Consider the following 14647-nt stretch of genomic DNA (forward strand, 5'->3'; position numbering starts at 1 on the left):
ATAGGTTTTGTATAAACACAATCAAGTGTTTTGGGATTCCCGTTCTTAGAGTCAGCCACAGTTTGTTGTGATCCACACTGTCAAATGTCTTTGCATAGTCCATGAAACAGACATTCCTCTGGATTGTTTCTGCTTTCAGCCAAGATCCATCTGACAATTGCTATAATATCCCTAGTGCCACAGCCTCTTCTAAATCCAGCCTGCACTTCAGGAAGTTCTCTGTTGATGTGTTGTTCCAGTTTTTGCATAATTTACAGCAGAATCTTGCTTGCATGTTATATCTGTGACACTGTTCAATAATTTATATACTGTTGGATCACCTTTCTTTGAATGGGAACAAATATAGATCTCTTCTTGTCAGTAAGCCAAGTGATTGTCCTCCAGATTTCTTGGCACAACTTGGTGAGCACACCCAGGGTAGCATCTGTTTGTTGAAATATGTCAATCAGTATGCCATCAAATTCCTGGGGCCTTGTTTTTTTGCCAGTTCTTTCAGACTTGAACTTCCTTCTTCATTAACACAGGCTCTTGCTCATACGTTGTTTCATTAAATTCTTCTGTGCCCACCAATTCCTTTTGGTACAATGACTCTTACACTCTTTCCATCTTCTTTTAATGCTTCCTGGATCATTTAATATTCTGCCTAAAGCATTAAGTGTTGCAACTTGAGGTTTGAATTTGTTCTTCAGTTCCTTCAGCTTAAGAAATGCTGAGTGAGTTCGGCCCTTTTGATTTCTTGACTCCAGCTCCTTGAACATTTCATTGTAATACTTTGTCTTCCCATGCTGCCCTCTGGAATCTTCTGTTCAACTCCTTAATATCTTGATTTCTTCCCCTTGCTTTGGCTCCTTGGTGCTCCAGTGCAATATTTAGAGTTTCTTCTGACATCTCTCTTGGTCTTTTCTTCCTCCTTTGTCTTTGGAATGACCTTTTTCATTCTTTCTGGATGATATTCTTGATAACCTCCCACAGCTCATCCGGTCTTTGCTCATTAATGTCCAAGGTCTCACACCTGTTCCTGAGATGGTTTTGAAATTCAGGTGGGATAGACTCATATCAACTGCTAATAACCTTTTATTTACTTCCCTCCAAAATATTTCTTATCTTTTAGAAAGTTTTATATGCATCCTGTGGCCCTGACCTGCCTCAGCCTTTACCACCCCCTCTTCTGTCAGTATGCTGTACTGAGTTAATCTGGGGTTGCTGTGATGCTGAACCTTGTGCCATTGGGGTGTCAAATGCCATAACTGTTACCCATGGTGGACAGTGTTTGGTGGAGCTCCGAGTTTAAGACAGGTTTGGAAGCGGTAGTGGCATTTACTTTCTAAAACAACATGCCTCTGGAAACTATGATAAATGTCGATAGTTATAGAAAAGGCTTCATGTCTTTTGTTCATAGGGTTGCTATGTGTCGTGTTTGACTCAATGGCAATCAACAGCAACAACCTGTCATATTTCCATAGCCTCTTCCCTGATTAACTCACTTCTAGCAGAAGCATTGATTGTTTTGACGCTCCTGTCTCATCATACCACTCCTTTAAATAATACTTTCTTTCATTAATCTTTGTCTTCTATTGTTTACAGCTTTTGACACTCACATCAAAGCTGATCTCCTTATCACCTCACTTCTTACTGCCTCACTTCTTATCACCTGTAGCCTCAGTGGAACCATGGTTCTTGCAGAATGAGGCAATGACAAGCATCCCCCTTCAATCCAGTTTATGTTTCCTAACACATGCTCTATCCTAAGAGTTAGTGCTTTTTAACCAAAGGATTAGTGCTTAGAACCCACCAAGAAATACCTCAAAGAAAGACCTGGTGATCTATTTCTGAAAAATCAGTGATTGAAACCCTATAGAATATAATTCTATTCTGACACACATGGAATCATTATGATTCAGATTCATCTCAATGGTGGGTAACTGGTTGGTTATCCTATGCTTGGCACTGAGACAAAAGTAGGGATATCATTCATATTCTCTCTTTCAAGTAACCAAAAATACTACTGAGAGTCTTGGTCCATTGCTTACGTGCTGAGACATTAATTTCAGCTCATTTACTCTTTCAGTAGTAATCATCCACTGTGTTCTCTTCTGTTATGGAAATACATTTATAAATAGGATAAGATAGTGCTCACTCTGAGCTTACCATTTGGTCGTGAAATGGGACAGTTTAAAAAATGGCAAAACCCCCCAAACATAGGAATAGACCAAAACCTAACACACTACTGTAAGGTAGATTCTGACTCAAATTGACAGCTAACATTTATATAGCTTTTATGTGTGTCAGATCTTGTTTAAAGTACTTTATGCTATTATCTCGTCCTATGATACAGATGTTAAAGTTAGTATTGCTTTTTAACAGATGAGTGGACATTGATTGTTCAGTGTTAGAATTCCTGCCTTCCATTCAGGAGACTTGGACTTAATTCTGAACTGGTGTACCATCACCTACTAGTACAGGCTTCTATGTTGGTCTAATGCTGAAAAAAGTGTCAGCTTCTAGATTGAGACCAACTAGGAAGAAAGGCCTGGTAATCTACTTCTGAAAATTAGCCAGTGAAGACTTCAGTGCACAGTAGTTCAATATACAACTGATCATGAGGGTGTGTAGGACTGGGGAGTGTTTTTCTCATTGTGTATGTTGTTGTTAGATGCCTTCAAGTTGAGTACAACTTATAGAGACCCTACGAACAAAAAATTTGAACCCTGTTCCATCCTGTGTCATCCTAACACTTCCTGACGCACAAGAGCCCATTGTGGCAGGCACCTTATTCCACCTGGTTGAGGGTCTTCCTCTCCTTCACCGATCCTCCACCCTTCCTAGCAATGTGCCCAAAGTATGAGAGGTGAAGCCTCATCATTCTTGCTTCCAAAGAGTGCTCGGGCTGCACCCTCTCCAAGATATATTTGTTTGTTCTTTTGGCCATCCACGGGATGTTCAGTGCTCTTCTCCAACACCAGAGCTCAAAGGCATCAGTTCTTCTGCCATCCTTATTCACTGTCCATGTCTCAGATGGATAACAAGTGGTCGGAAAGTCTATGACCTGAATCAGAAGCACCTTAGTCCTCAAACTGACATCATTACTCCTCAAAAATTTGGAGAGGTCCCTAACTATGGATTTCCTAGTGCAATACGTCTCCTTATTTCTTAACTGCTGGTACTAAGGGTGTTAGTTGTGAACCCTAACACTGTGTATAGGATCACCATAAGTTGAGGATCAGCTAGATGGCAGCTAACAACATTTAATAGGAAAACTGAGTCTCAGAGTATTCCAAGGTCACATAGCTAGTAAGCGGCTGAGAATCTGCATACCTCCATGTTACAGAATAAAATTTAATTGTGAATGCTGTGATAGAAAGTACTGTAGTGTCTGTATTGGAGGATGTTACCTTAATGATGATAATTAAGCAGCGCCCTAAAGTCTGCAAAGTCAGTCATGTGAAGTACCTTAAAGAAAAAAAATAGCATTCTAGGTACAAACATATAGGCAGTAAAGTAAAATGTTCTGTAGACTTCAGTATTCTCATCTGAAAATGGAGGCAAGGGATCTTCTCGGACAGCTGTGAGAACTATGCCTTAATGAAGAACAAAGCAGGACCTATTTTTTTTATTCCATATTCCTTTGCGTTATATACCTCTCCAAGGTCCAAGAGCTGTCTTGTACCTAGATTGAGAGGGAACTATCCCTTAGTCTAGAATCTAGGACACTGCCCTTTTACTGAAGACATATCCATGGTGCTGACATCTTGTCTAGGGTACTTCTAGAACATCCCAAGATCTTGGGTAGATCTTTGAAGTTGGGAGAATGTGAGGGAGAAGTTGTGCTTAGTGTTATGCTCTTTAATTTTGCCACTTAACAGGTGTGTGTGAATTTGAGATTGCTTAACATCCCTGTCTCTCAATGACTTTGTCTGTAAAGGGAAGTTAATCAGAGTAACTACCTCCTAGAGTTGTTATGGGAATGAAATGTGCTAAATGCTATGTTTCCAAGAACACTGTTATGATTGCCTGCTACTTTCTTCTTTCCCTTATTAGCTCTGTAGCCAGATGGAACAGCTTGAGTGGGAGAACCAGCAACTGAAGGATAGGGCTGCCCGGGAAGGGACTGCCCAAGCTGGGAACTTTGTGGACGGGGAGCTGCTGAGACTACAAGCAGAGAACACAGCTTTGCAGAAGAATGTAGCAGGTGCTAAGAGACCCTCTTGGTTATATAGGGATCTCAGGGCTGGAATATGACAAGGAAGGATGCTGCCCACCCCCCCAAAGGGAAATGCTTCAGAATCAGGCTTGGTTGTGCTATGAAACTGTTTGTGACTTTGGACACAATGTTTCACTTCTCTGGGCCAAAATCTACAAAGTGCATGCAGTGATTTCTACCATCAAGCAGATTATAATAGAAATAAGAGGTAGTATCATGTGTTTAGTTAAATGCCTGGCACCTAGCAAATGTTAAGAAATTGGTAGATTGAATGTGGAAGAAACATATTTGCCAAGTGAATAAATTTAATGAAGGGGTTATGAGAAGTGGGATTTAGGATGAAAACTGAAAGTTTGGTAAGAGTGTAGAGGGTTCTGGTATATAGCTTTTTGGAGAATAACTGAGGTTTATGGGACAATTGGTAGTAGTTTGGTGATGAGAAAAATTGGAATGTAGTTGAAGATTGGTGTTTTGTTGTTATGTGCCATCGAGTTGCTTGCGACTCATATCGAAACCTATGTATAACAGCCCTAAACCCTGCTCTGTCCTGTGCCATCCTTATTATCTTTGACACACCTACCCCCTTATCCTAGTCACTGAGTCAATCTATTTTATCAAGAATCTTCCTCTCAAAAAAAAAATCTTCCTCTCTTGTGCTGTCCCTCTACCCTCCTAAGCATGATGTCCCTCTCCCAAGAACTGGTTTCTCCTTAAAACATGCCCAAAGTATGTTAGACAAAGCTTCAGAATCCTTGCCTCCAAGGAGCAGCCTGGTTTCATCCTCTCTAGGGTGAACCTGTTTTTTCTCCTAGCAGTCCATGATATATTCAATACTCTTCTTCAGCACCACAGCTCAAAGGCATCAATTCTATTTCTATCATCCCTAGTCACTGTCCAGTTCTCTGATGAATAGCACAATAGCACATAATTGCAAAGACTATGGCCTGGATCAGGTGCACCTTAGTCTCCAGTACTCTGGAGAGGTCCCTCTCCAGACATCAAACTTTGATGATGGGAGTAATTATAAAATATAAATATAACAGCCTTGAAAACCCTATAGAGTAGTTCTACTGTGCACGTACAATGTTGTCATGCATTGCAAACAACTTGAAGGCAACTAACAACCACAAAGATGGTATTCAGCTGTAAGTAGGAAGTAGAGCATAGTGGGCATGGCCTAGTAACACTGTGGGTGGAACCTAAAATTTTTTTGAGAGGCATGGATGAGGCTGAAACTTTGATATAAAAATGAACATGATCATTTGTATTGGGTTCTCTGATACTTGAGGGCTCAACAACCAATTCTCCCGCTATTTGAAGTATGACAAGGATCTTTGGAAACTAATGTATCCATCATTATACCCCTCTCTTACCCACCAGCCCTGCAGGAGCGCTATGGGAAAGAGGCTGGAAAGTCTCAAACTGTCAGTGAGGGTAAAGGTGATCCCCCAGGGGGTCCAGTGCCTACTGTACTTTCATGTAAAGCCCTCATGCCATTAGCAGAGGTGGAGCTGAAATGGGAGATGGAGAAAGAGGAAAAGAGATTGCTTTGGGAGCAGCTGCAAGGCTTGGAGGTGAATCTGGGTTTGTTGGGGTTAGGGTGCCAGGAGGCAAGCAGATGCCCTAGCCCTGTATGGTCCCCTAGAGATGTCTGTGACAATACCTTCTTATGGGCTGACTGAAATGAGGGAGGCGGGAGAGTAGGTGAAGTCAGAGACCTTACCTCTTCATTGCTGATAATAACTCCATCCTTCCCTGCAGAGTTTGAAGCAGGCTGAAACATCAAGGCTTCAGGAAGAACTTGCTAAGGTGGGGCTGTTGGGTATTTTCATGATGCTTGTCCCACCCTTATCCTCACCTGCCAAGCTTCCCATGTCAGGGAAGAAGGAGTATAATAACATCTTGATTTTATTATCCATACAATGGAGAAACTGAAAATTATGTCTCAGAGCTGCTTTCAGTGTGGAATGGGTCCCATTGTGTCTTGTGCTTCCTTCCATTTCCTCATGTTCTGTTCATGCATTCATTCATTTTAGCTTTTACAGAATATTGGCTCTTGTCTTAGAAACTGGATACCCATTGGTGAAATAGCCATTCATGACTTTAAATTCCAGGCCTCCTTGCCTAGTCATTCTGTGATGTGGCCATTGGTTGATATTCTGGAGGGACATGAATGCTGGCCTTGAAGTCATGTAGCTGCTAACCAGCTGGGCAACCAAATTATCCAACCCTTCTGTGATTCAGTTTCCCCATTTGTAAACCGCTTTTCAGGCTGTATTGAGTTATCATAAGTAAATTTTAGCTTCCAGAAAGAATTTTAATTAAAGAAGTATCTGTAATTATTAAGTTTTGCTTTATTAATATTATCATTTGTCTATTCTATCTCCAGCTCTCTGAAAAACTGAAAAAGAAACAAGAAAGGTATGTTTCTATTTTCCAGAGGTAGAAGAGGTACTTTTGAACGAGTAAGAGGTAGGGAACTTAATAGAACTGACCCAATTATGTTTGGTTGTCTGTGCCCAGTTTTTGCCGCCTACAGACAGAAAAGGAGACACTTTTCAATGACAGCAGGTAACTGTCAAGATTGGGAGTGTTGGTGAACAATGGGGATGGTACCATGTCCAGAAGAATTAACTGAAGATCACTAGGGCAGAATGGAGGCTGAACCTCAGGCTGTATCCAGTGTACCAACCTGCTGCCCTCCCACTGTCACTTCCAGGAACAAGATTGAGGAGTTACAGCAGCAGAAGGAAGCTGATCTCAAAGCCCAGTTGGCTCGAACCCAGAAGTTGCAACAGGAACTTGAGACGGCGCATCTGGTGAGGGAGAGACAGATCTTCGGGATGTAGACTAAGGCTAGAAGTCTGAAAAGGCTTGAGACTCAGTGGCTGGCTGAGAAGTCTCAGATTTCCTGTTGGATATTAGGGGCTAGATGGATCCTTCGCTCCTCACAAGTTAGGAATGTGAAAACTGAATAGCTCGAGGCTCCTGGGAGTTGTAATAAGAGTCTATATGAATTGAAGATCCATGGGGTCTAATAACTTAGGGACTATTTGTCAAGAGTCTAAATAAATTTCTGTCACTATGGATTAGGATAAGGTTTGAGGGAATTCTGGAGACTGGATGACTTTGAGACCTTTAAGAGTTAAGATGTCAGTAAATTTGAGAGCTGAATAGTCACAAGATTCAAAGGGTAGAATAATTGAAACTATAGGTTGGTGCATTTGAGATCTTCAGGATCTAAAGACTGGATTATTGGATCTGAGATACCTAGGGACTGACATCACATGGGCTAGGTGCACCTGAGACCTCAGGGAACAAGAATGAAACACTTGTGAGTCTGAGACTTTCAAGGGCAAGAGCAAACATCTGAGTGTATCTGAGACTTTTGAAGGTTGGAGCCTGAATATGTTTAAAAATTATAGGTTTTTCGGCGAGCTCTGGTGGCCTAGTGGCAAGAAGCTGCACTGCAATCCCAGACTTGCATGGTTCGAATTCACCAGATGCTCTGCTGAAGGAGGAGGGACAGTCTCCCCCTGCGCAGTCAGATCTGATTGGATGGTACACACACACACAAAAATAATAATAATAATAATAAATTATAGGTTTTTCACTTGAGAAGGTGACACTTAAGTCCCTTTAGTTGGGGCCTATGGTAATTTGTGCGTTTAAGGACACTAAAAGTTGAGAATATGGAGGCTTGGTAAGCCTAAGCCCCCTGGGATAAAGCTGAGACCTGAAAGAGCTGAAGATTAGTGGATTCCCCAGAGACTAGGAAGAATAAGAATGGTTGGGGGTGGGTACAGTATGAAATCTTAGCAGGAGCCAAAAACTAGAAACTTATATGAGTTGGAAATGCCTAGATTCTAAGACTTTGACTTTGGATGAGTCTGAGGCTTTGTGACTAGGAGTGTGTTTGAGACCCTTGGGAATTGGAGTCAGGAGTTTGAGTGAATATGGAGTCCGAAGAGCTAATTGAGTCTGAGATATATGGAATCTGAGTGTGTCTGAGAATCCTAAAAGCTATAATATGAAATCTGAGAGTCAGACCTCTTATGAATGGAGGCTAAATTAAAGTCTCCAGGGACTAGAATAGGAACTTTTGTATGTCTGAGATGTTTAGAGGCTAAGCCATAAAAATTGGATGTGTCTTAGGCCTCTAGGGGTAATGACTTTGAATTTGGATGAGCCTGAGAACTCTGATGATTGGCTAATCCCAGACCCTCATGTGTTAGGGATATACTGTTGGATATACTGTTTGATAGAGATTTGTATGAGTCTGTGTCCCCAGGGGAGCCTGAGGTCTGAAAAAAAGGCTCCTTTGACCTTCTATTCCTCACAGAACTTGGCAGAGATGAGAGATCAGCGTCAAGGGGAGCGCCTGGAGCATGCAGCAGCTCTTCGGGCCCTACAAGATCAGGTACACTGTATAGGATGGGCCCAGGGAGGTGGTGGGTGAGGATAGGGGGAAGCTAAGGTGGTATACAAGGAGTCAAGACCCCAGGAATCCTGTTCCCCCTAGTCCTGGAGTGGGGGGAGAGATAGTGAGATAGTTAGTTTTTTTCTCTCCTTTCTTTCTTGGCTACGGGTAAGTCCTGTCCCTCTTTTTTTGGCCTGTTCTCACCTGTTATGGGGTTAGGGTGTCTATCCAGAGTACAGATTTGTAGGAACAAGTGGAAGGGCTTTTGACTGAGAACAGTGCCTTGAGGACTAGCCTGGCTGCCCTGGAGCAGGTACAGGACACCTTGGAGCGCTCATCAATCCCTCCATCTGGTTCTGGTTCACACTGGGGCAGGGTGGTCTGGACCTCATGCTATTCTGCTTTTTATTTCTGTTTCAGTTTCAGTTTCTTTCTGGCCATCCAGTTCTGCTTCTCTTGTATTCTAGTTTTTTTTCCTCTCTAGTAAAGTTATGTGAAATGTATTAGTCTTAAGTGCAAATTAGATGTGTTTGTATATGTGTGTGTGTCCACATACCCATCATCCAGATCAAAGTAATGTGAATTTTTAGCACTCTAAAAAGTTCCATCATATCCATTCCCAGTTAATATCCTTCTTCTGGAAAAACTAGTGTTCTAATCTCTATCACCATTGATTAATTTTGCTTATCTTGAACATCATATACATGACATCTGACATTATTTTTGTTAGGCATTTTTTTGGTGCAGTATTGTATCTGTGAGCTTTATCCATTGGTATGTTCTTTCATTTCTATATAGTTTTTCCATCATATGAATATGCCACACTTTAATTTTCTATTCCCTTAATCTCTTTCTCTCGCTGTTAGGTCTCTGAAATTCTGTTTCTTTTTTCTTGGCTGTTCTCTACCTTTCTCCTTGTCTCCTTGGAAGTGGGAGACCCATGCCCTGTACCTGGTTCCTGTGGTTTCTTTCACTCTACTTCCTATCAATACAACTTTTCCAGATCAAAACATCAAAGACCCAAGAACTGAATATGCTCCGGGAACAGACTACTGAGCTGGCAGCTGAGTTGCAGCAGCAGCAGGCTGAATATAAAGACCTCATGGGACAGAAAGATGACCTCAACTCCCAACTCCAGGTGACACCTTTGACCCTTGTCTGTCCGATTCCTTTGTACGATACTAGTTCAGTGGTGTGTGCAGTAGAAAGATTGTGGAGTCAGGAGGGCCTAGGCTCCAGTGTGGCCCCCTAATTTATTAGTACCTGTGTATGCCGCTTAAGCTTAAATTAGTTAGGGCATCCTTTATTATTCTGTAATAGACTAGTAGTAAATCAAATAAGAAAATTTTCATTGTCTCCCATGTAAAAGTCCACTTAGATTGGATTTAGGTTCCTTCTAATTTACCATTCTGCTACCTTCAATACAAAGCTTCTATTTTGTTACTCAGGATGATTGCTCAAGCTCTCGTATTATGTTTGCATTCCAGCTGGAATGAAGAGAGAAAGAACAGTATGCCTCTTTTCTTTTTTTTTTTTGCCCCTTTTCTATAAGCCTCTTTTTCACACAAGAAATTAATTGTTTAGCCACACCTAATTACATAGGAGGAAGAGCAGTGTCAGCTAGACAGTTAAGTGCCAAACTAAAATCCCATTGCAAAAGAAGTAGGGAAGAATGAATACTGAGAAACAATTAGCAGTCATATTTTTCCATATAATAAGAAAACCACCAATAGCCTGAACCAGCTCAGTATTCCTGCCAAAGACCCTAGGCATAACACTGGGCCTCAGTGTGCAGTAAGGGTGCAGGGTTAAGGAAGATAGTTTATTGTCTTGGGTGATAGTCACTCATTAGAGGATCTTTATCAAACTTACCCCTTTAATCCTGAATTAGGAGTCATTACGGGCCAATAATCGACTGCTCGAACAACTTCAAGAGCTAGGACAGGAGAAGGACCAATTGTGCCAGGATCTTCAGGATGCTCGAAAGGTAAGGCACATGAGGAGTTGGAGTGGAGAGGATAGAAATTGTCCTACTCTTTTGGGACAAGGAACGTGGTGTGACCAAATCTATGGAGATAGGAAGAGAATAAAAGTTTCCATGGAAATGATCAAGTGACTTAATAGTCAGTTATATGGAATAAATGAAGGTATGGAGTCTGATGAGTTCTTCGTAACTGGGATTGGGAGAGGGTGGTAGGTCTTGTGTGTGTGTGTGTGTGTGTGTGTTAGAGCAGGAGGTTGACTGCCATATTCTTGCTTCAACCTCTGGGTCCCCAGAGTGCTGAGAAGCGGAAGGCTATGCTGGATGAGCTTGCAATGGAGACACTACAGGAGAAATCACAGCACAAGGAAGAGCTGGGAGCAGTCCTACTAAGGCATGAGAAAGAGGTGCTAGGGGTGCGTGCCCGCTATGAGCGTGAACTCCGAGAGCTGTATGAAGACAAGAAGCGTCAGGAGGAGGAGCTCCATGGGCAGATCCGTGAAGAGAAGGTGGGTGGGTAGATGGTGATGTCGTTCCTTTAAAACCTGGGGACTACAGTTTTAGAGATGGGCTAGGGATTGGCATGAATAAGGCTCTTGTGCCTACCTGGCCCCTGACAGTCTGCTCATTCCCAGGTCCGAACAAAGGAGCTGGAGAATCTCCAACAGACTGTGGAAGAACTCCAAGCCCAGGTACACTCTATGGATGGAGCAAAGGGCTGGTTTGAACGGCGTTTGAAGGAAGCTGAGGTGAGTTGGTGGAGAGCTGGTGAGAAAGGGTACCTATTCCAAACCAGTAGATCAGGATCAGGAACTTTCTGAGAAGACTTCTAGGGGGATGATATTCAAAGAATGGCTAACAGATAGGGCAGAAAATCAGATGTGCAGGGCTGCCCTACCTTTGTGCACATTTGGGAAAACACCCATACCTTCTGAAACTGTGCTTCTAGAAAATTCACAGGAATACCTAAGAGGCACTGTCATGTAGCAGTTAAGAAATTAAGCTCTGGAGCCAGTTGTTGCTTAGGTATGAATCCTGGTGGGTCATTTATTAGCTAAATGACCTTGAACAAGTTATTTTACTTCTCTATGGCTCATCATATATAAATAGGATAAGAATAATGCCTACAGTTAGGTATTCTTTGCTTTCAGCCAAGATCCATCTGACATTGGCTATTGTCCCTAGTTGCTATGGCCTCTTCTAAACTCAGCTTGTATTTCTGGTAGTTCTCTGTCAATGGTAGTTCCAGTTTTTTTATAATCTTTAGCAGGATTTTGCTCACATGCAATGTTAGAGATGCTGTTCGATAATTTCCACACTCTGTTGGATCACTTTTTTGTTTTGAAAGGGAATAAATATGTATTTCTTCCAGTCAGTTGGCCAGGTAGTTGTCCTCCAGATTTCTTAGCACAATCTGGTGAGCACATTCAGGGGCTAGTATTTCAATTTCTGGGGCCTTGTATTTTGCTAATTCCTTCAGAGCAGCTTGAACGTCCTCTTTTCATCACCATTGTCTGATGATCATATATTGTTTCATGAAATTATTCCACATCAGCCAATTCTTTCTGGAACAGTGACTCTATGTACTCCTTCCATCTTCTTCTGATGCTTCCTGGATCATTCAGTATGCATAGCATCCTTAAGTATTGCCATTTGAGGCTTAAATTTGTTCTTCAGTTCCTTCAGCTTATGAAATGCTGAGTTTCTCCCTTTTGATTTTCAGACTCCAATCACTTCTCGGCCTTTTGACTAAGATCAAGTGATTTTCAGACTCCAGCTCTTTGTACATTTCATTATAATTTGTCTTCCTGAGCTGCCCTTTGAATCTTCCATTAAGCTTCTTAATTTCCTGATTTCTTCCCTTTGCTTTGGCTTCTTGGCATTCTACTATGATAGTGAGTCTCTCCTGACAGACATCTTGGTCTTTTTTCCCCTCCTCTGTCTTTGCATTCCTCATGGATGATGTTCTTGATATCCGCCATCTGTCTGTGTTATTGACTATACAAAGGCATTTGACTGTGTGGATCACAACAAATTGTGGCTAATATTGAGAAGAATGAGAATTTTAGAACACCTGATTATGCTAATGAGAAACCCATACTTAGACCAGGAAGCAGTCATCAGAACAAGGAAACAATGCATGGTTCAAAATCAGGAAAGGAATGTATCAGGGATGTGTCTGTTTCCATATCTTTTTAATCTATATGTGGAACAGATCATTCAGGAAACTAGGTTTTATGAGGAGGAATGTAGCATCAGGATTGGAGGAAGAATCATCAACAACCTGCAATATACAGATGACACAACCTTGCCTGCTAAAACTGAGGAGGGCCTGAAGCGCTTGCTGCAGAATTTCAAGGACTGTAGTCTTCAATACTGATTGAAGCTCAATAGCAAGAAAACAAAGATTCTTACCACTGGGCCAATTGGCAACACCATGATAGGTGGAGAAAAGATTGAAGTGGTTAACAATTTCAGCTTGCTCAGTTCCATAATCAACATTCAGCACTAGCAGCCAGGAAATTAAAAGACTAACGGCAGTGGGAACATCTGCTGTCAGGGACCTCTTTAGAGTGATAAAAGAGTAACGATGTTAGTCTAGAGGCCAAGGTGCTCCTGATTCAGTCTTTGCAATTCCTTGGTATGCATCAGAGAGCTGGACAATGACTAAGGATGGCAGAAGAAAGATTGATGCTTTTAAATTGTTGTGCTCCTTGGAGGCAAAGATTTTGAAGCTTTGTCTCACATACTTTGGGCATGTAGACAAGAGGGACAGGTTCTTGGGACCTTAAAAGGGTAGTGGGACAGCTCAACAGAGGAAGACAGTGGAGGAGATGGAGTAACACATTAAGTAGGGTAATGGGGTTAGGTGTGTTGGAAACAGTAAGATTGGCTCAGGATATGACAGGGTTCAGAGCTTTTCTTTTTTTGGGTTTTTTTTTGTTGTTGTTGTTGTTCAGAGCTTTTGTGCATAGGGTCACTAAGAGTCACAGGCGACTTGACGGCACATAACAAGAAGTATGGTGGCCTAGTGGTAAGAAGCTGTGCTGCCAACCCAAAGGCCCATGGATCAAATCCATCAGCTGCTCCACGGGAGAAAGATGAACAATCTCCTCCATGTAGTTTATAGCCTCTGAAAACCCCCTGGAGGGTCAGCTATGAGTTAGTTCTGACTTAATGACACATACCAGTAACAACAGCTGTTAGGGAGCTATGTTGATGTAGTTTGTAGGGAGTTGTGCTGCCCATCTCTGGCAGTTCAAATCTACCAGTGGTTCCATACAAGATAAGATGGATAATCTCTCATGCAATTTATAGCCTTGAAACTCAGTGGTGGGTCTGTTGAGTTGTTTCTGACTTGAAGGCAATGAGATGAGATGAGATGAGGTTAGGTGTAAGGAGCCTTGGTGGTGCAGCGGGTTAAAGTACTTGACTGCTAACTGAGAGGTCAGTAGTTCTAACCCGCTAACTCTTCTACAGAAAAAGAAGTGGCAATCTGCTTCCATAAAGATTACAGCTTTGAAGAAAACCTGCTGACTGGAAAAACATTTGGCAATATCATTTCAGACAAGGTTCTCATATCAAAAGTTTACAGAAACCTACAGGGCCTCCATAAGAAAAAGACTGATAACACAATTAAAAAATAGGCAAAAAACATAGAAAGACTTTTCATAGAGGAAGATACCTGAATGGCCAAAAGACAACTGAAGAAATGCTCAAAATCATTGACAATAAGAGAGATGAAAATCAAAACTACAATGAGATACCATTTCACCCCTGTAGCAGTGGAAAAGTTTAAGAGGTCAGCAAATAATAAATGTTGGAGAGATAGAAACTCCTTTTCAAACTAATTTTCTTTTCCATTGGAATTCTTGTCTGATCCTTCTTTTTATTATTATTATTAATTTCAATGAAAATTTACAGAAACTTTGAATTTCCATTCATTCACTGTTGCACTTTTCTCCTCTCCCAACCCTCCCCACCCTCTTGGAAAAGTAAAAGAAAAATTCATTCATTGTTTTGCAATTCCTCCCCCCAGGCCCAC

The 14647-nt window shown here is 41.7% G+C and overlaps 1 protein-coding gene across 1 annotated transcript in view; it reads left to right on the forward strand.

Annotated features, from left to right (window-relative positions):
• GRIPAP1 (GRIP1 associated protein 1) overlaps positions 1 to 14647 on the forward strand; it is a 37901-nt gene that overhangs the window by 6950 nt on the left and 16304 nt on the right. Inside the window, 12 exon segments of the mRNA XM_006903319.1 lie at positions 4039 to 4189; positions 5582 to 5775; positions 5963 to 6010; positions 6591 to 6622; positions 6725 to 6772; positions 6921 to 7020; positions 8544 to 8620; positions 8841 to 8934; positions 9625 to 9759; positions 10513 to 10608; positions 10899 to 11111; positions 11238 to 11351. Of these exon segments, the coding sequence (XP_006903381.1) occupies positions 4039 to 4189; positions 5582 to 5775; positions 5963 to 6010; positions 6591 to 6622; positions 6725 to 6772; positions 6921 to 7020; positions 8544 to 8620; positions 8841 to 8934; positions 9625 to 9759; positions 10513 to 10608; positions 10899 to 11111; positions 11238 to 11351 (1302 nt within the window).

The sequence above is a fragment of the Elephantulus edwardii genome, unplaced genomic scaffold (genome assembly GCF_000299155.1).
Source record: "Elephantulus edwardii isolate Elephantulus edwardi_28Jun2011 unplaced genomic scaffold, EleEdw1.0 scaffold00567, whole genome shotgun sequence".
Classification (NCBI taxonomy): Eukaryota; Metazoa; Chordata; class Mammalia; order Macroscelidea; family Macroscelididae; genus Elephantulus; species Elephantulus edwardii.